General features: G+C 38.2%; 1 protein-coding gene and 1 long non-coding RNA gene across 2 annotated transcripts in view; both read right to left on the bottom strand.

Moving 5' to 3' along the window:
- The window catches only part of ndufs4.S (NADH:ubiquinone oxidoreductase subunit S4 S homeolog), an 82,624-nt gene extending 66,970 nt beyond the window's left edge, over positions 1–15,654 (bottom strand). Inside the window, 1 exon segment of the mRNA NM_001093880.2 lies at positions 15,576–15,654. Coding sequence (NP_001087349.1) covers positions 15,576–15,646 — 71 coding nt within the window. The 5' untranslated portion in view covers positions 15,647–15,654.
- On the bottom strand, positions 7,714–9,994 carry LOC121399533. The gene is made up of 2 exons (XR_005965121.1): positions 8,826–9,994; positions 7,714–8,703 (listed from the first exon to the last, which is right to left on the bottom strand). It is a non-coding gene; the product is annotated as an uncharacterized LOC121399533 (long non-coding RNA).
- Positions 15,655–27,503: the final 11,849 nt, after the last annotated feature.

The following is a 27,503-nucleotide window of genomic DNA, read 5'->3' on the forward strand; positions in this document are numbered from 1 at the left end:
TAGATGTTGAATTGGAGGTAATAGAGAGAAAAAAAACAAATGTGAATGCACAGAGTAAGGTATGTTATTCTGGGGGTTGCTTAGAGTAATTTAGGGGATTTTAAATGAATTGTTCAGTATAAAAATACAAACTGGGTAAATACTGTAGATAGGCTGTGCAAAATAAAAAACGTTTCTAATATAGTTAGTTAGCCAAAAATGTGATGTATAAAGGCTGAAGGGACTGTATGTCTAACATAAAAGCCAGAACACTACTTCCTGCTTTGCAACTCTCTTGGTTTCCACCGATTGGTTACGGTCTGGTCACCAATCAGTGACTTGAGGAGGGGCACATGGGTCATAACTGTTGCTTTTGAATCTGAGCTGCATGCCGAGGATCAATTGCAAACTCCCTGAACAGTTACAGTATGTCCCATGTGGCCCCCCCCTTCAAGTTGCTGACTAACTCAGAGTTAGAGAGCTGAAAAGCAGGAAGAAGTGTTCTGTTCTGTTAAGACTCCAGCTTTTACATTTTTGGCTAACTAACTATATTAGAAACATTTTTTTATTTTACACAGACTATTTATTTAGCTAGTTTGTATTTTTACACTGAACTGTTCCTTTAAAATAAAAGGCTTACTTATCCATTAAGAAATAATGCTTTGATTCACACCAGATAGTTCCCAAAATAACAGCAGCAAAACTCATTTGAAATAAAGACACCGTTCCATTTTAGCCAGACCTTTACAATCATCTTCTAAAAGTCCAGTATTGTGGCATTAATCTGGAGTAAAACAGATATATTTCAGATAAAAAATGTAATCTATTCCTTGCATGCAGTAGTGTAACTAGATCATACTGAGCCCCACGGCTAATTTGATTTATGGCCCCAAAACACTCATAAATTTACTTATTCTGCCAAGATACATTAAAATTGCTTATTAATTAGGACCTCTCTGGGCCCCCTGCAACTGCAGGATCTGCTTTCTCTTTAGTTACGGTTTGCAAACGACAGCGCTGCACATTTAACTTCTGTAGTTTGGAAGATATCTGAAGGAATGTTGAGATTAATCCTTGATATTGATTTGTCCACCATAGGTTTTATTTGATACAGAGCTTGTCAAACAAAAATCATTCTTATAATGATAAAGTAAATGGGAAATTTAACGTGGAAATGGTATATTATATGTAGGATCTGACTTATAAATTGCTGCAGTAACAGTTATTGGTTCGACATCCTTGGCTAGAATTTATTAAATGATTTTGAGATGTGCAATCAGGCGCTTCAAAAATCCAAAACACAGACCAAAAGAGTAAAGAAAAAAACCTATATTTACATTGTCTGTTAAAAAAAACTAATTTTGTGCTGCGAGACGTGTAAACATAGCCTGGCTAGTTGATTGCCACAAAGTCATATTTTTTCGTGAACTACCTTTTCAATTCCACAAAATCTGCACTCTGCATAATATCTACCAAATGTTCATGGGCAAAAAGATGAAGGCCAAGCACTTTCTTGCTTCATATGCATAGAATAACTTAAAGGAGAAGGAAATGTTACAACCAAGTAAGCTTTATCAAAAAGGTCTGTATAAATTCACCAGTAACACTGCTCTGAGTCCTCTGTCAAAAGAAACTCTGCATTTCTTTCCTTCTATTGTGTACACATGGGCTTCTGTATCAGACTTCCTGTTTTCAGCTTAAACCTCCAGGGCATGGCCTTGGGCATGCTCAGTTTGCTCCTCTCCCTTCCCTGCTGTAATCTGAGCCCAGAGCTATGAGTGAGCAGGGAGAGACTCAGGCAGGAACTGATGTCACACCACTATAGTATGGTAGCTGCTATCCTAAACAAACAGAGAGAGCTTCTACAGCAGTTTACTCAGGTATGGTAAAGCATTCTACAGAATAAATATAGTGTTATAGTTTGCACCATTGTGGCTAATCTATTGGCAATAAAATGTCTCTGTAGCTTTCCTTCTTCTTTAAATTAAACCTGCACAGAAAATTCCATAAGGAACACTTCATCCCCTGCAAACAAAACACAGCTGGGTGGTCTTAGAAAAATAGGTGCTCGACTGAACAAGTGCAGCTGCCAATATCAGCCAGTCAGGTATGGGTTTCATTTTTCCAACATGTACACTGTCCAAAATACTGATTGTTTGCTAATGGCAACTGTTCAAGTGCAAATGAACACTGAAGTCTATAAATCAGCATTAGCCCGTGTTTTGCTTCACAATAAGCACCTAAGAGTAATACAACCCCTCAAAAGTATCGGGCAGAGTTTTAAAGATCATAAGGTCAGGAAAAGCATTAACAAGGAGACATACTTATGGAAGATAAATAAAAAGATACCTGTATTTTACACGGATGGTTGAAATTAATTTTCTATGGGTGCCAGCATTCAGCACAGCACTGAGTACTAACACCTGTCAGATGCCTTAAGGCTGGACTACACAAACGTTTTTGTTGGACTGGCGCCCGGCGACAAGTTGGACAGAGTTGCAGGCGTCGAGATATAATTGGACTGAACGAAAAGTCGTAAGTAAAAACTGCATTACATCCGACCAGACTCGACTGTCGGATGTGAACGCAGAAAGCAGCGTCTTCATCCGACTGTATAGTTTTTACCTGCGACTTTTTGTTCAGTCCAATTATATCTTGACGCCTGCGACTCCATCCGACTTGTCGCCTGTGTTTTGTCCCCGGGCGCCGATCCGCTCGTGGAGTCCAGTTTGATAAGATTCTTTAATATGCCACTTAATTTGATGTAAACTACCTGATGCTCAAGTATTAATGCCTAAGTCTCCAGTGCAAATTTCATGTAGGGTGAAAAGATTTGAGCAATTAGGAAAAAAATAGGTGTATCGTTATATGAGCAGTTGACATTGTTGCCCCTAAACCGGGCGCCTTTGATAAAGCCAGCAAACGGCGGGTGAAACGAGCGTCAGGCGCTATTTTTTAATCTTGGTTAGGCAGGGATCCACACTATGTTGGAAACCTATGTGCTAAAAAACACATGAAAAACGCATGTTAACGGTCGTGTGTGGTTTCAGTGGCATAGTTACGCCTGACAGATTTTTTTAAAAATGCAACGTAAAAACGCCATGTCTGGCCTTGCCCTTACTATAATAATTGAATAAAAGTTACGTTTTATCAACCTAACCACATGTGAGTTATTGGATGTGAACGATGGGAGGGTGCAGACGTATGGGTCAGTTCTTTCACCCTTTTTTTCTTGATTATAGGCAAAAGTTTTTAAAGAATTCACAATGTGTAAATATGTATTTGTACAAGAAAAACCCAAATCATTTCTATCATTTAGACAAAAGACCTCTGGAATCATATTTCATGGATGCCCTATTGTAGAAAAACAAAACATTAATAATATGAATGCCATAGGCTGTTTAATACAACATATGCATATGATTACTTAAAGTACATTGCATGTATAAACTCTAAAAAGAGTGTATTACATTTTTCACGAAGGATGCTATGGTTCTTTCAAACCAAACAAGCTTGTTTCATGTACCCAAAGTCTACCACCATTAAAGTCTATTTTGAAAATAGATATACTGACAAATTTGAAAATGGTTTAAAGGAAAACTATACCCCTCAACCAATGTAGGTCTCTATAAAAATATATTGCATAAAACAGTTCATATGTAAACCCCTGCTTCGTGTAAATAAACCATTTCCATAACAATATACTTTTTCAGCATCATGTGCCATTGGATAATCATAAATAGAAAACTGTCATTTTAAAAAATAAGGGCTGCCCCTGGGATCGTATGATTCGCTGTGCACACAAACATACCAAACAAACGATACTTGTTAGGTCACATAAGCCATCGAACAGACATAGTTCTGTGTTTTGCTTCCACACTTCTTCCTGTTACAGTTAGAGCTGCAGTATTTCTGGTCAGGTGATCTCTGAGGCAGCACACATTAGCGGATTGTGAGCACACTGGCCCAGCAGGATGGGGTAGTGAAATTATAGGTGAAAGTAAGACACATGATAACCAAAGTAAAAACAATATACCTGGGAGGGCCATTTATCAAAAATCGAATTTCATATGAATTTTTTAAAATTCGAATATACTCACAATTCGACTGGGAGGTTATTTAACAAAAAATTTGAATGTCTAATATTTGATGGAATGGTTCAGACCGAAAGTTTGAATCGTATTCGTTCCGTAAGAATTGAGTTTTACTCCCGAAAACCTTGAATGTCAGGAAGGCTATTAACATCTCCAAATGGCTCAAGGGACCTATGCCATTGACTTGTACATGAACTCAGCAGGTTTTAGGTGGCAAATATCCGAATTATTATACACACTATATATATATATATATATATATATATATATATATATATATATATATATATATATATATATATATATATATACACACACACACACATAGGGATGGGACCTGTATATATTTTTAAGAACTATAATCTGTTATAATGCAAGTTTTGCAAAAAATTTAAAGTTTAATATCAATTATTGATTGCATAACTAGTTCACCAAAGTTATAACCTGAAAAAAAAAATAGTGTGCACTCTTTAACTCTGTGAACTCCAAAATAAAGCAGGCATATACAAATATAGCCTGTCTTACCCCATATGAATTGCAATACTTCATCACCCGAGGGATAAAGTAAAGAATTTCACATAAATACAGTTTAATGATACTCACGTTACAAAAGCCAGTAGGTTTGGTTATCAGTTACAGGGAGGAGGCAGTAATTATACAACTAAAAGGGACACTAAACTTACTGAGAATTACGTGCCAGATAAATTGAAGTTATACTAGCCATCCAGATGGGAATGTTTATCACATACCAACCCTGGAATCATTCAACATAAGAGCTTCATATAAGGCATGAATAATGACTTTAAAAAGTTACAGTGTGTCTAAACTGTGAAGACTTTTAGGAACATAGGGAAAGTGTGTAAAATGGTTTATTTCAATTCAATCTGGGGAGCTGTGACATATTACATTTTTACAGCATTTTAATCACATAGCGAATGATAATTTGCATACGATGCTTAACTGTAAACTTTATAAATGGCACCTTAAGTGGATCTTATCATAGGTCATCTCTAGTCTGTATACCGAGAGTGTGCCCTAACAAGGAAAGATATACTGTGGAAATACTGGGAAAGTAACGCCAAGAAGTGGGATGGTTAAGTTCTGGGTTAATAATTCAGAGCAACACAAATGCAACATTTAAAGGGGTAGTTCACCTTTAAATTAACCTTTACTATATAAGCAACTTTTCAATTGGTCTTCATTACTTTTTTATTTTTTTATAGTTTTTAAATGATTTACCCATTTCTTCTGACTCTTTCCTGCTTTCAAATGGGGGTCACTGACCCCATCTAACAAACAAATGTTCTGTAAATCTACAAAAATATTGTTATTGTCCCTTTTTATTGCTCGTCTTTCTATTCAATCCTATTCATATTCCATTCTCTTATTCAAATCAATGTATGGTTGCTAGGGTAATTTGGATCCTAAATGCATTTTGTACTGTAGCAGATATACGGAAGTTCAGCAGGGCTTCCATGTGGTTGTAGCACACCCATCCCTTTAAACGGTGGAACAATGCCTTTGGAAATGGGGGGTTGGTCTGGGCAGTTTCTCTCTCTTAAAAGCCACAAGCGGGGTAGGATTATTCTCATGGAACCAATGATGAGGTCTAGGTTATCTCTCCACTTTGAAAGCTAATGGCGGGGGAGGACTAAGCCCTATGAATGAAACCAATGCCCAGGTCGGGAGACCTTTATTTCAGGTAATGCTCTTATGCCGGGAGGTTTTAGCATTTGAAATTATGACCAGAGGTAAATAGTTAGGGACCGCCAATATGGGTTTTACCTTGACGTGGTATGGTGGCTTATCAATCTTATGATCATAATTTTGTAACTAAATAAACCCCTGTCTTTGTAAATACATGCATCTGCATAGATTACTATGCAGACAGGGGACCAGGGAATGTGCATTGATCAATCTCTCTTCTATTTCTCTATTGTCTGTAATTTGGATCCTAGCAGCCAAATTACTGGAATTGCAAAACGGAGAGCTGCTGAATAAAAAGCTAAATTAAGCCAAAAACAACAAATAATAAAAAACAATTGCAAATTGTCTCAGAATATCCCTCTCTACATCATACTTAAAAGTTAATTTAAAGGCGATAAACTCCATTAAAGGCACTTTCCTTCTAATTTCAAGGTGTATAATTCAATGACAAAATTTCACTGTTTTTTGGCCATTCAGTTTGGAATTTAAACAGATATATGTACGGTGGGGTTCCATGGTACCTACCACAAAAGGGGGTTATTTATCAAAATCCAAATTTTTCAGATTTTTAAACAAAAAAGTCAGACCAAACTAGAATCCACAATTTGACCTTATTTATTATTTAAAAAGCACAAATTAATGGGTTCGGGGGAAAACAAACTATCGTATTGTATGTTTTTTTCTGGCTTTTTCCCCCAAATTGTACTTCCAGTTAGGATAGGGACCTCTCCCACTGACTTATTTACAACCTCCGCAGGTCTGAGATGGCAGATTTCAGATTAGACTTTTTGCAGCCTCGGGGTATTATAAATCTCGAAAAACTCACGTTTTTTTTTTTACTAAAAATTATGATTTTATAATATATATTCACCCTTCAAAACACTGCCCTTAGTTTGCAGCCAATGAGATCCTTGATACAGCGTTGCCCAACATAATAGGCATTATTTATCTGAAAATACACCAGAGGATGCCCTGGAATAACTACAGGTGGGCACATACAACATACATGATGTAGCTGCACCCATCCACAGGTTTGGGATCCGTCGTTACCTGGAAACCATTATCCAGAAAGCTTCTAACTATGGAATGGGCATCTCCCATAGACTATTTTAATCAGATAATTACAATTTTTAAAAGTGGTTTCCTTTTTCTCTGTAATATTAATACAGTATATTGTACCTGATGCAAACTAAGATATAATCAATCCTTAATTGAAGAAAAATAATTAATTAATGCTTAAAGGGCATGTAGAGTCTAAAATAGAATACGGCTAGAAATGCTGTATTTTGTATACTAAACATAAGCATGAACTTACTGCACCACAAGCCTAATCAAACAAATCATTTATGCTTTCAAAGTTGGCTACAGGGGATCACCATCTTGTAACTTTGTTAAGCATCTTTGCAAGACTAAGACTGTGCACATGCTCAATGTGGTCTGGGCTGCTTAGGGATCGTCATAAACAAAGCTGGTTGAGTTTTGCATGGCTGGGAAGTAAGGTGGAGGCTCCCCCGCTGTTCATAAGTATGATTGTTTCCCTGCTCAGCAGTTAGGGACCATCTGACAATTTCTGTCCACAGCAGTGAATGAAGGGAGAATTTCACTGCATACAGTCAGGTTTCTTATAAAAACGGTACACATTTTTTAATTAAAGTATATTGGAGATATATTAAAGAAAGTAAAAATGGGATTTTACTTTTTTGCCTTTACATGCCCTTTAAATGATTTTTAGTAGACTTAAGGCATGGAGCTCCAAATTATTCAGAAAACCATTGTTCTCAAGCATTCAGGATAACAGGTCCCATTCCTGTACTTGCTGAGGTCAAACTGGATGCCTATAGTTCCCACAAAAAACTTATAGCAGTGTTTTTTCTGTTTATTATGCATAAGTAGAACATATGCATCCATTTTAATGATTCTGTTCGAATGAAAGTCCGTAAATCATTGTAGTTTATTAATTTGGCAGGTCGATGTGAGTCAAGCAGATTATTCAAAACAGAACCAAACCATTTGAAAGGAGTACAAACGCCACCTAACTAGATTTTGTGAGAATCCAGATACGAGAAGCACACAGAACATTGTGTTACTGCCTTTCATCTCCCATAACACAATACCTCTGGAATGTGTTGGCTGCTAGAAAACAATAATAAAACTGCAGAACATCAGCATAAACTTCATGGTGTCTAACAATCAGTAAACAAATATGAACATATCAATATGTAGCTGAAAGTTGCCTTAGAAGGCATACCATAATAAGCATTTTCTTTTAGAAAAATAAAGCATCTAATAGTTGTCTTCAAAAAAAAGGGGATTTTGATCCCTGTGTTATGGAATGCAGAACACAAGAAATATACTTTGCAATATACACAATGTTAAATTCAAATTCTTCACCTATGAAAGCAATAAAATATGCATCTGGTTTCAATATTACTGATCTATGATACCTTACACAGGACACCTAGCAACAAAACATCAGAAATGGTGGAGGTTATAATGTTTAGGACCAAGCTGAAAACTTTAGTCCTCTAATGACCCTACAACTTAATTTGGGCTTTGTGATCCTCACAAAGTAGAACAGGAACAGCCAGTCAACACAGGGGCAATGTGCCCTTTTATCTATAGGACATCCATGCAAAAAAGCTAAACAAGATTAGAATTAAGCCTGTACTTGCTTTGGGAGCATGAATTTAAAAATGGTTTCCTTGGTCGAAGAATACTGGTTATAGTGTGCTTCCTTGCTCAATCTTGCACTGAGAAGGTTGTTCTTATTGGGGTACCCCAATCAGAGTACGGCAAGGATAAGATTTCTTTTTTGGCTAACACCAAAGATTACTTTCTTTGAAGGTCAAGATAGTGTCAGACGTGTGGAGTAGTACAAAGAATATTGTCCTGCCGACGTGTAGGAGTGATTAGTCCCGTAGACCTAGACCAATATGAATGACATGGAAGAAAAGTGTTAATTATGAAAATTACACAAGAGTTCCAGATATGATTATTTTATTGGGTAAATCGCTTGATTATGATTTTGGAGAACTTTGCCCTTACCTCCTACTTTGTCTGAGCCTTAAGATCCAAAGTAACCAAAGTGTCATTGTACCTGGACAGATAACGTAGTTAGCAGTTGATGGCAGGGTGATTTTAGTATTAGGATTTTTAAGGCACCTTAAAGAGATACTGACTTTAGAAAATAATTTTCTTTTACATTTATCATAACATTGTTTTCGCATGCTATTCACAATGTTGCCATAAAAGTATTTGCCCAATGCTTTTACATTACCTGTCTGATCCCCCATGTACCTCTGCATATTTGTGTAGCAAAATTCAATTAGCATAGAGTAGGAAACTATAGCTGTTAGGTATAGCTTCAAGTACCAATTACTTACTAAAGCAGATGTGTCAGTCAAATGATCAATATGACCTTAAGGTAACTTATACTTTGAAGAGTCATTTTTTGTGTGTCTGTATTACTTTAAAGGGATACTGTCATGGGAAAAAAAATGTTTATCAAAATGAATCAGTTAATAGTGCTGCTCCAGCAGAATTCTGCACTGAGATCCATTTCTCAAAAGAGCAAACAGATTTTTTTATATTCAATTTTGAAATCTGACATGGGGCTAGACATATTGTCAATTTTTTCCCCATAACAGTATCCCTTTAATGTATGCACGCAACATGAGAGGAAGACCCCCTATCTGGGACAAAAATCCCAGATACCAAGAAGATTGGATAATTAGGTTTGCAGCTTGGGACTAAAGCTGGCCATAGACGCAAAGATCCGATTGTATGATTCGAGTATAAGTCTGATTTTCGGACCTTTTGGGGAGAGTACCGACATTTTTCATCCCATGGAGATCAGTCGTTTGGTCGATCGGCCAGGTTAAAAGATTTCTGTCGGCTGCTGATAATATCTCTGCATGTATTGCCGATCTGACGATTTTCAGTGGGAGACTGTCACCAGCTTTCGTACGATTGCTGTCAGGGGCAGAACATCGGCTGATCTGTTCTTTTACTACTTTATTTGATCGGAATGGTTAGTGGCAGGTCGAGATATGGGGGAAGTCCATTAGTTTGTGGATTTGAACGATCGGATCTTTGAATCTATGGCCAGTTTAAGTAGGGGGATTTCATCTGAACTTTTTGAGAAGTAGCAGAAATCATTTTTTTCTTTCACCTTAAAGGACCAGTAACATCAAAAATTTTTACAATAAATTTCGTTAGAGTAGAACGAAAAAAAAACACCAACACAAATTAAAATTTAAAATAGCAAAGCCTTTATTAAGAAATAACTTACAGAAATTCCACTTCCTGTCCTCTTCAGCAACGGCGAAAAGGCGACCATCCATCCTGCAGCACTCGATTTCTCCTCCCTGAATATTCACAGCTCTTCTTCAAACTCCTTCATCCAGCAGCAGTAGGAAGGCGATGTCAGTGGGTTCCATTGAAGAGAACCAGCTGGGCGATTTTGCTTGGGAGTCTGGACTGAGCCTGATTATATGGAGCGGGGCAGATACCGGCGCTGGGGAGACTGACCGCAATGACTGCAGACAATGACTGTAATGCTCCGCAAACCATGGACTGTGTTTAGGCAGTAAAAACATAGAAGTTTGCACCGGCCCTGCTGCCCCCACACCGGTACCCGAAAATAAAAGTATTACAATGAGACGCTTCTATGCACTAACCGATCCGAATTCCCCCAGCACCCTCCTATCTCAGGTACCTCCCGTGCATGCACATCAACCCGGCAGCCCAGCTCTTACCTCCTGCTCTAAACTGCCAGCCAGAGGGGTGATAATCAGAGACGTCTCCTGCGACTGATGGAGTTGACCGGCACCTTGTACTTGTCACACGCCATCTGCGAGCAGCCGGTCCCTGATCTCCCATGCGAATATGCCCGGTTACCTCTGCTTGTAAGTCCCTGCAAGTGAAGCAGCTGAGCGATTGCGCTTGGACTGATTGGCGTGTGACAAGTACTGGAGCTGACCGGCACGTCACGTGATCTAAAGCTTGGCTGCTTCCGCTGTCCATGCTGTACGTCATGCAGATATATGTCTCCTGGCACATCTTTCCTTCATCCCCAAACAGGCAAGCGCCTGTCTATTAGACATCACATTACCTGCACTACCACGCATGTGGTTTACTTAATCACCTGTCCCTGCGGTCTTGCTTATGTGGGGAAGACAGACCAGACCCTAAGATTACGAATGGATGGGCATCGGTCCGCCATCAGTGCAGCATTTAGGGACGGGACCACCAACAAACCTGTTGCAAAGCATTTTTTGGAATTGAATCACAGATTACCCACTTTTAAGTATATAGCTATTGACCATATTCCGCCCCTGAAACGTGGGGGTGACAGGTCTAAAATATTACTTCAGCGGGAAGCGTTCTGGATACGCAAATTAAACACTATAGCCCCTTTAGGCTTAAATGAATACTGCTCCTACTTATGCTTCCTTGAGCAACGCTAACGGTTTGGATACAAAGTTGCAAAAATCTATATCCTCAATGTATTTATTCTCTGCTTATATTGAAGTGTTCATGCAATCTGTACATACTTGCCACAATTCTTCTCTGCTCTTTTTTGGTGCAGGTGTTTCCTTTTTTCACATAATCATGTGGGCGTGCACAAAGGGGTGAGTGTCATGTTTTTAGGTATTTAAACACTGATGTTTTACTGTGAACAGGGTCTTGATAAAGGTCTTAGAAAAAGACCGAAACGCTGGCCGGTTCCTGTTTTAAATCTATTTAATAAATATGGAGTTTTAAACTGAAAAATCCTGGTGTGCACCTTTTGTCAGTGGAAATTGGATAATGCAGCTATTTTCAGCGTAGCACCCAGGTATGTGACTAATCATTGGAGTCTCTCATGGATGGTGTGCGTTAGGACTTTGAATGTATATGTATATATATATATATATATATATATATATATATATATATATATATATATATAGATAGATATATAGATAGATATATAGATAGATATATAGATATATATAGCAATGGAGTCTCCGCAAAGCCTTTATATAGAAAGCTCCGATATACAGCAATGCTATTTTGTGATAGTGTTATATAAAAACAAACAAAATATATATTTTAGCCTGTCTCACCCTAACCAGGTTAAGTTCTCTGCTTCACCACGCCACAAGTCCTACCTACTCAGAAGTCATCTTCCACTGATAAGATCTAACAAGATTGAAACAGACTGTCTGCAAGTTTGGATATATGGCTCTGAACCATTAGGCTGTATCTGTGCTATAAAACCAGCAGTTCTGAATGCATAGTTGGCCAAAGGGACATAAAGGAGTGATTTGCATGTCTCTGTCCATGTGAGAGTTAAAATCTAATTTTGGATATAAAGGCAGTGCTGTGTAAATGGCACAAGGCAAGTAAATATATCTTCTGTTATTCTGCATGTCTTATAAGGGCTTTTTGGCTCATTTTAACCTGTCTCATCCTAACCAGGTTCAGTTCACTGCTATAAAAACAAAAAATGTTTGGCTTTTTCTCTGTAATTAGATTTTAGGTCACGTTTATAGGGAGACAAATGTTGTAATATATTTATCTTAAATTTCTAAACAAACTTTAAACCAATGGTGGACCTGAACATATTAAGCCTCAAAAGATGCCCCCAGTAGCTATAGTCAGTTACCTGAGCTTAGACACACTCACAATATGCTGTGTGTGTGTGTGTTATATTGTCCATATATTGCATTATATTTAAGCTGGCCAACTACGTCAAACCTTCTACATTTTACAAAGGGACTAGGTTTTACCTGCAACTTAGCCAAGTTTGGGAGTTTTACTTTGAAAGCAGCTAGTAAGTTGCAGGTAAAACCTAGTCCCTTTGTAAAATGTATAATGTATATTAATAATTAGTAAATATATTGATAATGGGTTAAGTGCAGAGGACTCTTGTATTTTTCTATATGTATTTTGTGGTCACAGCCTCATTGCACCCCCGCCTAATGGTTTTAAAAATTAGTGATGAGCACAACTTTCCCTTGTTTGTTATAGTTATACAGGAGCAGTGACCAGCTCCATGTTGTAGCTCCCACCCTTCCCAACTATAGTCAGGTGATCCCACTGGTGTCTAATAAAAGGGCAGCCAAGTTTGGGAGTTTTACTTTGAAAGCAGCAAGTAAGTTGCAGGTAAAACTAGTCCCTTTTATAAAATGTATAATGAAGCAATAGAATTCTTAATGAATCAGATGAAAATTGAGCGTAGGACTGGCCAGATATGGGATGACTTTGACGTAGTTGGCCAGCTTAAATATATTGCAATATATGGACAAACAATCCCTGTTTTGTTTAAAGGGTAAGGCATTTTTCAGTAGCAGTATGCACAAAATGTCTCTGTCTTAAATATATTGCTAATGGGTTGAGTGCAGAGGAATCTTGTATTTGTCTATATGTATTTTGTGGTCACAGCCTCATTGCACCCCCGCCTAATGGTTTTAAAAATTAGTGGTGAGCACAACTTTCCCTTGTTTGGGTGATAAAAGGGCCCTGAAATAGTTTTTAGATTTTGAAAATCATGATGGATTCATATGATCACCTTACATTTAACGGGGAAGGGAGGTCACCTGCACGGAACCAATTTCTTAGGCCAAAACCCGCATATTTTCCCACTTTGATCTGCTACCCGACCCGGCAACCCACCAACCATCATCAAATAGTAAGTGATGTTGCTGCAAATCGGAAGTGGCATCATCAAAAGTGGACAGGGACAGAAACAAGTTTTGTAAAATTTTAAAATGAGTAAAATATAGACAATATAACATAAGATAAGAAATTTAGAAGAGACCTGCAACCCGACCCGCAGCCCACAGACCCGCATCTATACCCGCACCTGAAAATCCTACCCTCATTCCGCAGGGAACCGCTTTTTTTGTGGGTAACCCGCTGGTACCCGACCCGCTGCAGGACTCTACCTTAAAAGGGCTGTTCATCTTTAAATTATCATTTAATATGATGTAAAGAGTGATATTCTGAGACAATTGGTTTTCATTTTTTATTATTTGTGTTTTTTGAGCTATTTAGCTTTTTATTCAGCATCTCTCCAGCTTGCAATTTCAGCAGTCTGGTTGCCAAGGGTCCGAATTATCCTAGCAACCATGCACTAATTTGAACGAGAGACTAGAATATGAACAGTAGAAGGCCTGCATATAAAGATGAGCAACAAAAAAACTAGGGATGCACGAATCCACTATTTTGGATTCGGCCGAACCCCCGAATACTTTGTGAAAGATTCTGCCAAATACCGAACCGAATCCTAATTTGCATATGCAAAATAAGGGTGGGAAGGGGGAAACATTTTTTATTTCCTTGTTTTGTGATGATTCGGTTCGGCCGGGCAGAAGGATTCGGCCGAATCCAGCTGAAAAAGGCAGAATCCTGAACCAAAACCCCCATTTGAAAACTGGAAGGAGTTAGAAAAAGAAGGCAAATAATTCATAAACTATAAGAAAAAATTAAGACTGATTGAAAAACTGCTTTGAATTAGTTATTCTTTAACTTACTGACAGTTAACTTATAGGCACTTTAATCCGGAACAGCCAACCTGCAAACATCTGCCGCTTTACTACAACTCCCTGAATCCTCCAAGGTAGGAATTCTGGGACTTTACAGTTAAAGAGGAGCTTAAGTGCTGAATGATGTTTATATAGTAAATAAAGTATCCCCAATTGTAAAATATAAGGATATTATAAGTCACCAAGGAGTTCCATGACCTTATAAAAGCACGAGGCCGAAAGGTTCATACAGGTCATGGAACCCCAAGGTTATTTCTAATATCCTCGTATTTTCCAACAAAGGGTACTTTATGTATTATAAAAAAAACACATTTTAGAGAGTCATGTGACAAAAATGAAATCACTACTCACCGTTTATAACTGATGACATCACTAGTCACTGCTTATAAGGATATAATTTACAATATATTCATGGCTTTTGTGTATTATACAGAGATTCATCTATCAACTATTTAAAGGGTGAACTCCGGCTTCCAAACCAAAATTTGACAAAACACAGACAGCCCTAATATATCCATCACAGTTACCGGTTTCTTCAAAAAGTATGAATAAATGCCATTTTCTATGCTGCAATCAAGCTGGTTAACTTTCTGCATCGTTTAAAATCCTGGCAGGGAAGGAGGGACTAAAACACTGATGTTACAAATTGTAACAACTTATTCGCAGCTTACAGACAACATGCAGGAACTATGCAACCCACAATGCATTGCACTGTGATGTTCCGTTCCTTATTGAAATCACGTGTGCAAGGAATTGTGGGGTTTGGAGGATGCAGGCTAAGGATACAAAGTAACAGTAGTCAGCCAGCTCAGCAAAGTAGTCAGACAGATCAGCAGGAGAGCAGGGTGCTAGGCTTAGTGAAATTAAAAATCTGAAAAGTCTGCATATTTTTTTATTGATGCATATTGCATAGTTGCTTGAAATTATGTTTACTTTTCAAAAAGCTTAAGTTATATTTTTGTGGCATTGCCCTTTAACATTCTATCTTCCTACCCCTAACCCCCAGCAACCCCAGGCCAACGCCCTCTCTGACCGACCAACCAGCACGTTATGCCTTTGAGTTACATTATGACTAAACAAATGGACCCTGTAACACAGTAACTTTAGCTCCCACTTACTATGCCCCCAATGTCATTTACTGGTGGATTTCACAGCTGTCAATTGGGCACCAGTTCACCAAACGCACATTTCACCTTCCCATGAGTCTCCACAGCGACTAAAGAAGTCGTGTATCACGAAAAAAAAAACCGGCACACTTTACCTGTGTGAGTTTATTACTGTTCGGCTTCCCCATAGCAGCTGCCTCAACGCTGGTGACATTGAAGACGCCATGACACTCGAACGGACGGAAGCCGCGCCAGGGACAAAACCGAAACATCGCAAGCTCGAGCGTGTAGACGTCACAGCCAGAGTCAGATGAACAGCCGGCGCGGGAAACTCAATTGTTTACGTCGTGCTGTTCTGTCATAGCTACAGTTTAGCGGTTATGTAAAGGCCGTTGTATCACATTTCCCCTCACAATATATAGTTATAACGTCGAACCAGAACATTCTCATTTTCTTGGAAATGTCAGTCCTGTCAGTAATGCTCTTGTCAAGTTCATTTCTTGCCACATACAATACAGGGTTCATCTGTTTCATTTTTACACGACAGACCTTTAATCTCTTTAGCAAACCTCCCAAAATGTGATACATGGAAAGAGGGACAAAAAGATTTTTTATAAAAATGCCCATGCCCCACACCCATTTTACACACCTCAGTTGGGCAGCGCCAGTGTCATTGCTATAGAAAATGGATGGCGCAGTGAAGCCATCTTTCCACTTTTTTATTTCTGTGAAACCGCATCCCCTCCTGGGCTGTATTTATAGGCATGTGAGGTAGGGTTGCCACCTCCACTTTTCACACGGACGGGCCGTTTCTTTTTTAAAGTGCTGCCAGGGTCAAAACTACCTGCCTGGTTTTCCAAATTATGAAAACCGTGCAGGATTCCCGAATGTCACTGCCCCACCCCTATTGTGTCACTGCCCCACCCCTTTCCCGGATTCAACCAGGCCAAAAGGTGGAAACCCTAACATTAGCAGGGTCGGACTGGGCCAGCGGGACATCGGCCAGACCTGCTCCCCTGATTAGCGCTGCCATGGCACACCTTGTGCGTGCAGGCCATAGTTTCAAATTATGAAAAACGGTCACGATTCCTGCAACGTCACAGCCCCACCCCCATTGAGTCACGGCCCCACCCCTTTCCCGGATTCACCGGCCCAAAAGGTGGCAACCCTAACATGAGCAGGGTCGGACTGGGCCGGCGGGACACCGGCCAGACCTGCTCCCCTGATTAGCGCTGCCGCAGCACAACACTGCATGCGGCCCATAGTATAAAAGTCGGGAGGGGGCCCCTGGTGACTGCCAAGAGGACCCTTTAGTTTGCAGTCCCGGTGGGCCCCCCTAATGCTCCAGTCCGACCCTGAACATATGAGGGCTGTGCTAGAGGCCTGCATGGGTCTGTTTTTGCTGACCCACGTCCAGCAAATCCGATAACCCCTGACACTCACCCTTTGACCTCCATTTTTCCTTGAACACCCAACCTGTTTCCTGCGTACATGTCAGTGGCCCAAATGGCTGCTTACTGGTGCTAAACTGTAGCTCAATAATTTGGATATAGGAACAGATACTCCAATGCAGATGCTATGCCGCTACATTATTTATTCAACACATATTGAATAAACAGTGTAGCAGCATAGCTTCTGCATAGTGACAAATCAATTGCTTTAGATATACAATTAATGAAAAAAAATGTCAGTCCCTTAGGTTATTTCTTGCCGATCACCTCACACTCTCTCAGCTGTAGAAAAAAGAATCCGAACAAATGTGTATACTTCCAGGAAAATATGCACAAGGGATCAGCGCCTGTGGCAACAGAAATTAGGAACTCCCATAGCGTAATACGTTCACTATAGATGATAAGTATCACCATGTGCTTCTAATTAGCTTATTTTGTAAGTGCTCCCCTTTCTCTGATATATATCTGGTTGGGGGGAACAAGTGTTAGAGGGGTGCAGAATAAGAACGATTTTCTTCAGTGCAGCAGTGGGTCCATATAACTTTAGAACACCTCCACCGTTTAGAAAAATTGCCTACTTACAAACCACTCCCGTGGTCAAACGTGTTCATTAACTCCTCCTGTACGGTCCTAGTTTAACCTCGCATCCTCCATGGACTCCAAGGGAGGGATAGAGAAACCGGAAATAGTATAATAACGTTTTATTTAAAATACTTCTTAAAAACAATAAATACACTCACATTTTGTTCTTAGTAAGATCGCATTCAGTCCAAATTGTTGTAGTTTAGCAAAGTCCCAAAGGATGGTGATTGCCAGCCGGATTCAAACCTCCTTGTGGTGCTTGTACTGGACCGATAAGCGTTCTCCTTCACCTAACGCGTTTCGCTGTTGTTCACAGCTTCATCAGAGGCTTAATTATTAAAAACCGCATTGCCCTTTTTAAACTCTTTCCGGTCATTTGTCTCGGTAGCTATTCGTACTTCCACGTTCCACCTTATGCGTTCCAGTGCGCTCACTTCCTGTTCTGTGCGCCTTGCGTGTGCATCTTTCCCTATCGTGAGAGTTTCGTTGAAGATCTGGATTGCGGTGCGGAACTCCCTTCACATTAGTGGCCAATCACATCTCCCTTAATGTTTATTACTAAAACTAGTTGGTTATTCAAAGACAATTATACATCGTTATAACAATATATAAGGGTAAATCACATACAGTTTGTGAGAGCTATGATTTACCTCTCGGATCATTTTGAGTACATTTTCTACTTATAGTGATTACGTGCAGTGAGAGTTGTAGTTCACCTATCTAACCCCAATTTCAGTTTACAGGGTGCTGCCTAATTTGTTTAATGCTATTTCAAGAATTTCACGTTTCAAAACACTTATTCTTCTACAAATCTGTGTGTTTCCTATATTTTTAATTAGTAACTTAAATTACATCTCACCTCATTTTCATAGTATTTGTGTGGTTGAAAATAACATTAACTTTTCTTTCTCCATGTGTTCTATTTCTTTTTATTATTTCTATTTTCATTTTGTGCATTTCTCAGTGCTTATACAATACTGTTATATTAAATTTTCGTGTATATGATCAGTTTTTTCGTTTATTTTTTTATATTTTTATATTTAAGTGAAATTATATGTTATATGTTATTGTGAGTTACTACTTATCTTTCCTGCTATTCGTAGTTACTATTTGTTCCACTTCATTAGTGCTACCATCTTTAACTATACTGTATCCTATGTTTATTTTATGTTGATCCGATCAGTTAATCCAAAGTTCATAAAAATGCTCTTAAATTTATATCTATATTTAGCCCCTGTGGAGTGAAAGTTTGCATTTTATGGATCCATTTGCTCTCCTCCTGGAGCATTCTCCTGACCATGTCCCCACCTCTCCAGTCCCGCTGTACTATATTGATACCCCAAAATTTTAAACCTGTAGCTTTTTGTTCATGATGTTCCTTAAAATGTCTGGACACACTGTGATTGGTTACTCCCTTTTCTATATTTCTTACATGTTCATTTATTCTTTCCCTTAATTTTCTATTCGTTTTCCCGATGTATTGAAGACCGCAGGGACATTCTAGACAATAAATTACATTATGTGTTGTGCACTTGATACAATGTTCAATGTTGTACTTTCTATTTGTAACATTTGATGTGAATTGTAACTTCTTCCCATATCTACATGCTTTACAAAGTGCACATGGATGTTATAGAAATGAAAATAAGTAAAACCCCTCTCTATTCAATTGGCCACCAATTAAAGAAAATTCAAGTATTAGTGCAGCAGTGTCAGAGTTTATTAACAGTTTCGTTAACGGTTACTAACCCAGTGTTGCTTCAATTATTGGGCAGCCATTGCTGGGTTACCCAATAAAGTGCTATGTGCTAGGTGCTAATAATTCATTAGCAATTAAAAATCATGTAACAGGATTAATTAATATTGTGCTATAAAGTGCTAGTGCTTCAAATGAAATTAAGAAGTTAACTTAAATAACCAGGATTAAATTGACCCAGGTGAGATTAAAGTTAATTCATTATTATATATCACACATTAAAATCCATTCATTATAGAAGATTGTAAATAACTGATTAACTGTTAAAAAGTAAACTTTACTAAATTCATTAAAATTGCTGCAAATCAATTAAGGTAATCTTTGAAGACTGCATGAAAATTGGTGAGTAATAATTAATCCATACACCCCCGTTAAAGTTATAGGGTGTTAAAAAACGTTTGCATAAAATTATTCAAAGGAGACCAGCATTGAAAGAGAAAGGAGGAATAGGAAAATTGTTAGAGGTGGAGAAGTCCCAAGTTCTAGCTGCCTGTATTTTTCTAAGTCTGGGACCCCACACGGAGGAGAAAGTAGGTCACTGGGGACTGTAGTCTCAATTTTACCTTGCTATCTTATAATTCGGAGAGCTAATCTTCCCTATAAAACTACAAATCCCACAGTGCCATTGGATAACAGGTAAGATTATAAAAGAAGAATCAATGCGGTCGCAAAGGTTTAAAATCAATAGGAAATTATTTTGCAATAGTAAAAATAAGGAAAGCGCCCAGGAGACTTCACAAAAAGCGCTTCCCAGTGTGCCACACTGGGAAGCGCTTTTTGTGAAGTCTCCTGGGCGCTTTCCTTATTTTTACTATTGCAAAATAATTTCCTATTGATTTTAAACCTTTGCTAGCCCTGTTGGATTTGAGCAATTTTTCTTTAACCGACAGAACTGGCCAAATGGGATATTTTTCAACCGCACCGGATTGTGATTACTAGTTTTTAAAACATAGTTGCATACATCTACCTTCTTAAAATAAGTTTTAAAATTTAGGGAGTCCTTATTCTTACTTATTTCCAGGTCCAAAAAATGTATTGTTTCTAAACTATACGTAAATGTAAATTCCAGATTTTGGTCATTTTTATTCAAATCACTCACAAATTTTATCACTTCTAGTTCGGTTCCCTGCCATAGGAAGATGATGTCATCTATGAAGCGCCGCCATAGGACGAGGTTCCCACCCAGCTTAGGTAGGATGTTTAGATGTTCCCAGTAGCCCATAAATAAATTGGCATACCTGGGAGCGAACCTCGTTCCCATGGCGGTACCCCATAGCTGCAAATAATATTTATCTTCGAACCAGAAATAATTGTGTTTCAATATGTAGGAAATGGCTTCCAATACGAATTCTTTTTGGTTCATTATCAGAGTTTCATCATTCTCTAGGTAATATGACACCGCTTCTATTCTCAATTCGTGTTGAATTGCTGTGTACAGTGCTTTTACGTCTAAGGTACACAAATATGTTTCCTGATTTACTTTGATCTTTTCTAAGTCCCTAATGGCTTGAGTGGAGTCCTTTAAATAACTGGGCAATTCCACTACGTACTTTTGTAATATTCTATCAACATATTCGGACATATTGCATGATATTGAATTTATGCACACGTTAGGTGAAGGAGAACGCTTATCGGTCCAGTACAAGCACCACAAAGAGGTTTGAATCCGGCTGGCAATCACCAACCTTTGGGACTTTGCAAAACTACAACAATTTGGACTGAATGCGATCTTACTAAGAACAAAATGTGAGTGTATTTATTGTTTTAAGATGTATTTTAAATAAAACGTTATTATACTATTTCTGGTTTCTCTATCCCTCCCTTGGAGTCCATGGAGGATGCGAGGTTAAACTAGGACCGTACAGGAGGAGTTAATGAACACGTTTGACCATGGGAGTGGTTTGTAAGTAGGCAATTTTTCTAAACGGTGGAGGTGTTCTAAAGTTATATGGACCCACTGCTGCACTGAAGAAAATCGTTCTTATTCTGCACCCCTCTAACACTCTTTCCCCCCAACCAGATATATATCAGAGAAAGGGGAGCACTTACAAAATAAGCTAATTAGAAGCACATGGTGATACTTATCATCTATAGTGAACGTCTTGTGAAAGATCTTTTCCAAGAAAGATCGTAATTGTTACGTCTATGGCCACCTTTACACAAGATAACAGCTCCCTGGTAGATCTAGGAACAGCACTCAATAGTAAAAGCCAAGTCCCACTGAGACGGATTCAATTACATGTTCCATCCTAAAGTGCAGGCACAAGTCACATGACTGGGGGCAGCTGGGAAACTCACAATATATCTAGCACCCATGTCAGACTTCAAAATTAAATATAAAAAAATCTGTTTGCTCTTTTGGGAACTGGATTTCAGGGCAGAATTCTGCTGGAGCAGCATTATTAACTGATGTGATGACAGTATCCCTTTAAGATCTGGTAACTGGAAAAAGGCAGCTGTCTAATGATTGTGAATGTCTTAAGGCAGGAATGAATATCTATTTGAGCACATGAAATTGGATGTGATATGTAAAGGAATTTTTTTGGGTGAAAAAAATTGATTTAGAACTGTGCTTGTTTCAAGTTGGCGGTTTTAAATTGAACATAAGATAATGGCAGAGTTGTTATAACCCTTTAAAAAGAGATTTGTGTGAATAAAACAAATTGTGCTCATGGCCCTTATACTAGGTGCAGAGAGTGGCTAAAAAAACGTTCAGCACATTCTGGGAAGGCTCTGCAGACATAATAGGCATTACAAAACTATTTGATAAAGTTTCCTTCACTTGAACCTGTTTTTCCTTCCCCCATGAAGCTAAAGATAATCTCCCTGAAATGAACATTTCCCTTTTTGAATGACAACTCAGGCAAATGAAAAGGGTTTACAAAGCAAAGACCTGCTGACAAAAGGAAAGCAAAAACATCCAAAAAGTAAAAGCAAAAGCTATTATGACATTCCACTGAAAAACAGACTAGAAAAAGCCTTGATTAGTGTCCGGCCGCTTAGCTGGTAACGTCTAGCATTTGTTTTATTATTAGATATGTTTCAAGTTTGCTAAGGATGAAAGTACGTATGTGTTTACATGCTCAGAGGCAATGCGCACAATTTCTAAAGTAGAGGTAAGTACAATCTTACTACTAATGCAACTAGTACTGGTACGTTTTATATATGCGTGTGTGTTTTACATGATCTATTATAATTTTTATTTTTTATCACTTTAATTTAAAAATTATGGGTGAAGTTTGCTGAGAACGTTAATTTAGGGGCATATTCATCAAGGGTCAAATTATGAATTTGAAAAACATCGAAATTCGAATTCAAAAAGACCAACCAAAATGAAGTCGAAGTTTTTTTTTGGATGAATAGGTCCGCTTTCGATCGAATAGGCTATTCGGCCGAATTCGAATCGTACGAATCGAAGGAATAGCGCATTCGATTCTAAGTTTTTCACAAAAAGAAAATTCAAAGTCCACCAAGTGACTCCAAATAGGTTCTAGGAGGTCCCCCATAAGCTGAAACAGCAATTTGGCAGGTGTTAGATGGTGAATTGTCGAGGTCGAATTTTGAAAGAGACAGTACTGGGCATATTTATCAAGGGTTGAATTCCGAATTGAAAAAACATCTAAATTCAAATTCAAAAAGACCAACAGAAATTAAGGCCGTATTCGATTGAATAGGTCCATATTCGATCGTATTCAAATTGTATGAATCGAAGGAATAGCGCATTCGATTAAAACTGTGATTTTTTCAAAGTCCACCAATTGACTCCAGATAGGTTCTAGGAGGTCCCCCAAAGGCTAAAACAGCAATTCGGCAGGTTTTAGATGGCGAATAGTCAAAGTTGAATTTTTAAAGAGACAGTACATGATAACTTTCAATATTGGAATTTTTTTTATTTTATTTCAAATTCAAATTGAATTTGGACTATTCCCTAGTCGAAGTACATAAAAAATGGAGCAATTCGAGTGTTTTCACAAAAAATATCGAGCAATCCGAACGTTTTCATGAAAAAAATCTGAAATTGACACTGGGGAATTTTCACCGGCAAATTTTCGCAGGAGATTCTCGAATTTGTTTGCCGGGCGGTGAAACGCGGAAATTCGCTACCAAAAATCGTATTTCTCTGATTTGGCCCAACACCAGGATGGCCACAATAAGCAAAGATACAGTTGATTTGGTGATGGCTGGATATCAGGTGGATGAGTTTAAATATGTTTTTGATGTAGATCCTCATATACCTGGGACCAAATTACAATATTAGCTGATTTGGCCCATCACATGGATCTTTCAGTGTGTGGCTTAGTTAAAAGTGCAAAAGAAGAAATCTGGTTAGCTATAATTATGTTTTTGTTTAAAACAATATAAATAACACTGAACAATCTATGCACCATAACTTACCTAGAAAATATTTTATGACAGAAAGCAAGAAAGAATTCTTAGTAGTTTGCCATGTATCCAGAAAAGGCATTAATAATACAAAATGTCAGGGATGGGGGATTCATTTTCTTTTGGGAAATAAGTTTAAGGATACTGTGTAAAATATTATATTCAGTATTACATAAACATTGAGCTATGTCAAAACTATTCACACATACAGTATGTAGGTACATATATATAATCTTGCACACACATACAGTATATGTGTGTATTTATTTTTCAAACAGCCTTGATTTGCTAATTCACATCATTTTGAAATCTTATCTCAGGGTGAGTATTGATTTGATGTGATTTTTAAAGGGCAGATTTATCAAGGGTCTAATTTCGAAGTAAAAAATACTTCGAAATTCAACCATCGAATTAAAATACTTCGAATATCGAAGTTGAAGGATTTTTTACCGAATTTGGCAATCGAATTTTACTTCGATCGTACGATTAAATCGTTCGAATCAAGCTATTTGAACGATTTCAGCGATCGATCAAAGGATTTTCCTTCGACCTCTAAAGACTTAGAAAACTGTTCTAGAAGGTCCCCATAGGCTAACATAGCACTTCGGCAGCTTTAATTTTGCGAAGTATTGAAGTCGAAGTTTTTCTAAAGAGACAGTACTTCAATTATTGAATAGTCGAATATTCTAACGATTTTTGCTTCGTATCAAAGTAAATTCGAAGTCGTAGTATCCAAAAAATTACTTTGAATTTCGAATTTTTTTCTTCAAAAATTCCCTCTAATTCACTTCAACCCTTGATAAATCTGCCCCCAAATTTCTATTTTTTTTTTAAAGCCTTTTGAACTTCAGTCTAGTAGAACTGCAACTTCCTGTTAGTTTCTATTATTGGAGCTGATTCTTGGATCATTTTATAGCACAGTTGAGTATGACTATAAATAATGTATGAATTAATCTGATTTTAAATATTGTGTTTTTTTGGCAAGTATAACAATTTCTACATACATACATGTATTATACAGGTATGGGTCCTTTTATCCAGAATGCTTGGGACCTGGGGTTTTTGGGATAATCTGTAATTTGGATAATCATACCTTAAGTACTAAAAAATCATGTAAACATATACAGGTTATTTATCAAAGTCCGAATTTATATCATTACTTCTATTAAAAAAGTCAGACCAACTCCGAATTGCCGATTGGACCTTATTTATCATAGAAAAAGCTTGCTAAAATTGATTCTGGGAGATGTCAGATTTTCCCGCCAAAAAGTCTGATTTTCCTTTCTGGAAAAAGGGTTTATGGATAATGCCTGTATGAATGCAAAGTGCTTTAAAAAATCAGCAAAACTGGCAATTGTCGTGGCCTACCAGGACAGACGACACCCGTCAATGGCAGATCCCTCCTCCTCTTTAAAGTGGACCTGTCAACCAGACACAAAAAATCTGTATAATAAAAGTCCTTTTCAAATTAAACATGAAATCCAATTTCTATTTTTTATTAAAGTATTCATAGCTGTTGTAATCTCATTTAAACATCTCAGCTGTCAATCAAATATTGTCTGCCCCTCCTCTATGCCCTGGGCATAGAGGCGGGACAGACAATTACTTTCACTTTCCATTCAGCACTTCCTAGACGTCACTGCTCTCCCCACATTCCCCCGTTCTCTCAACCATTTAATTGTGTAGCCAGGACATGGGGATGGACATCAGGTCCCCCCATTCTGGTGCACAAACAAGATTCTTAGATGACTATGAAGATTTTCATTCATCCAGGTCATGGTATATCTAGTATAGGTAAATCTAAAAACAACTGGACTTGCTGAGTAATCAATGAATTGATTACTCAGCAAGTCCAGTTGTTTTTAGATTTACCTATACTAGATAAGATTCTGAGATGATACAAGGCGTGTCTTAATAACAGTGTCCACAAAATGGCTCCTGCCTGCTTGTTATAATTATGAATTCCCAGACTGAAGGAAACAAGATTCAAATAATTTATATAGTGTAATTAAAGTTCATTTTGCCTGACGGATATGATAAAATAGGATTATGAATAATTGTTTTGAGTGACGGGTCCCCTTTAAAGGAGAAGTAAAGATATAACCCCTTGGGGGGGGTAAAATAATAGCCCAACTAATTGCTTTCCTGATTCCACAGGCCATTGCTCGTTTTTGCTGAAAATTGCACCGGCTCAAGGTACTTCCATAAGAGCACCACTGAAGACTTCTTCAGTCTTCAAAGGACAAAGCATGATTAGTTAGTGCAAAAGACAACTTTCATTTTAGAAGATACAATATCCTAATGTTTAGGATTTCAAATATATGGTATATGGCAAAAACTCCTTTGGGGCAAATTCACTAACCTCTGCTCACAATGCAACACTTCACCAGGCGTAGATTCACCAGGACAGCCGAACGTTGCGCTAGTATTACTGCGCCAAGCGAAGTTGCGCTAGCATTGGCTAATTTGTATATGGTGGGAAGTTAAAGTTCAATAGACGTATATGTTGCAGCAAATACATTGCACTACACAAGCCTGGGAAACCTTAATAAAATAAAATAGAGTTGTTATATTGTCCTACACATGAGCCCAGCGTATAGTTTATGTGCCATATGTAAGGAAATGTAGGGGGAAGCTGGTTATTCCAGAAAAATGTTATGCTCTTTTTCAGCCTATCACCCTGAAAAAGGAAAATACACCAGCCTTTTTTGGTACTTAGAAATATTTTTTGAGGAAGTCCTATCTACTCTATTGCACTTCGCCTGGTTAGAGGTGGCGAAGGCAAGTCGGGCGTAAGAGGTAACGTTCAGTAAAATCCGTATCTTATTGAATTTGCGTAGTTACGTCCATCTCCAGAGTGCAAAGTCGCCAGGCATTAGGGAGCGAAGAACCACTAGAGTCTATTGCCTTCACTAGCAAAGTTACACCAGCGACTGCTAGTAAATCAGCGAAGTACCGAAATGACGTCACGCTGGTGAATTTTCTTCCGCGTTAGTCACTTCGCCCTTTAGTAAATTTGCATGTGGCAGTTAATTTGCATGTGGCAGTTAATCCTTCATGTATGGTATATATTTTATTTTTTATTTATTGCACTGTATGTTTCCCCATCTGCACTATTAATGTATTTTGAAAATGCACTGTGCTGCATTATAACATAATTTCTGCTGATTATTCCTTGTTATTGTTTTTGACAAACAATAAGTAAGTATGCATGTCTTTTTCTTAACCTCCAAGTATACATTGCTCTGTTTACCAGCGAAGCCTTTTACACATCTGTGAATTATATTAGACTAACATCTGTACCATTTATAGAAGTGCGGGTGTGTGGGCTTAGCTTATAGTTTAGAGAATTTACGCAGTAAAAAGACAGGAACCTGTTACAATACATTTTTATGGGACAAAAAAATGGAATTAAATTTCCTTTTTGGGAATGTTATGTGTTTGATTAATATCTGTAAGATAGACAAAAACCAAACTATAGTCTGGCAAGGTTAATATAACTGTTTTTCGATAGCAGATGGAAAAGAAACTCCTTAGGGTAGGGGCACACGGCGTGATTTCGCCGCGATTCTGCGCTAAGCGAGTTGTCGCTGCGTTTTTTAAGCCGAAATAGCTTTGCTAACTTTGGCGCTGGCGTCAATGCAAATCGCGGCGAAATCGCTGCGCTAATTCACACGCGGCGATTCGTTTTCTATTGTCGTCCGAAGTTGCCTCGCTGAGCGTTTCCGGGCGACAGAAGAAAAAGAATCGCCGCGTGTGAATTAGCGCAGCGATTTCGCCGCGATTTGCATTGACGCCAGCGCCAAAGTTAGCAAAGCTATTTCGGCTTAAAAAACGCAGCGACAACTCGCCCAGCGCAGAATCGCGGCGAAATCGCGCCGTGTGCCCCTACCCTTATAGTAAGGACAGAT

This window comes from Xenopus laevis, chromosome 1S (assembly GCF_017654675.1).
Source record: "Xenopus laevis strain J_2021 chromosome 1S, Xenopus_laevis_v10.1, whole genome shotgun sequence".
NCBI classification, from domain to species: Eukaryota; Metazoa; Chordata; class Amphibia; order Anura; family Pipidae; genus Xenopus; species Xenopus laevis.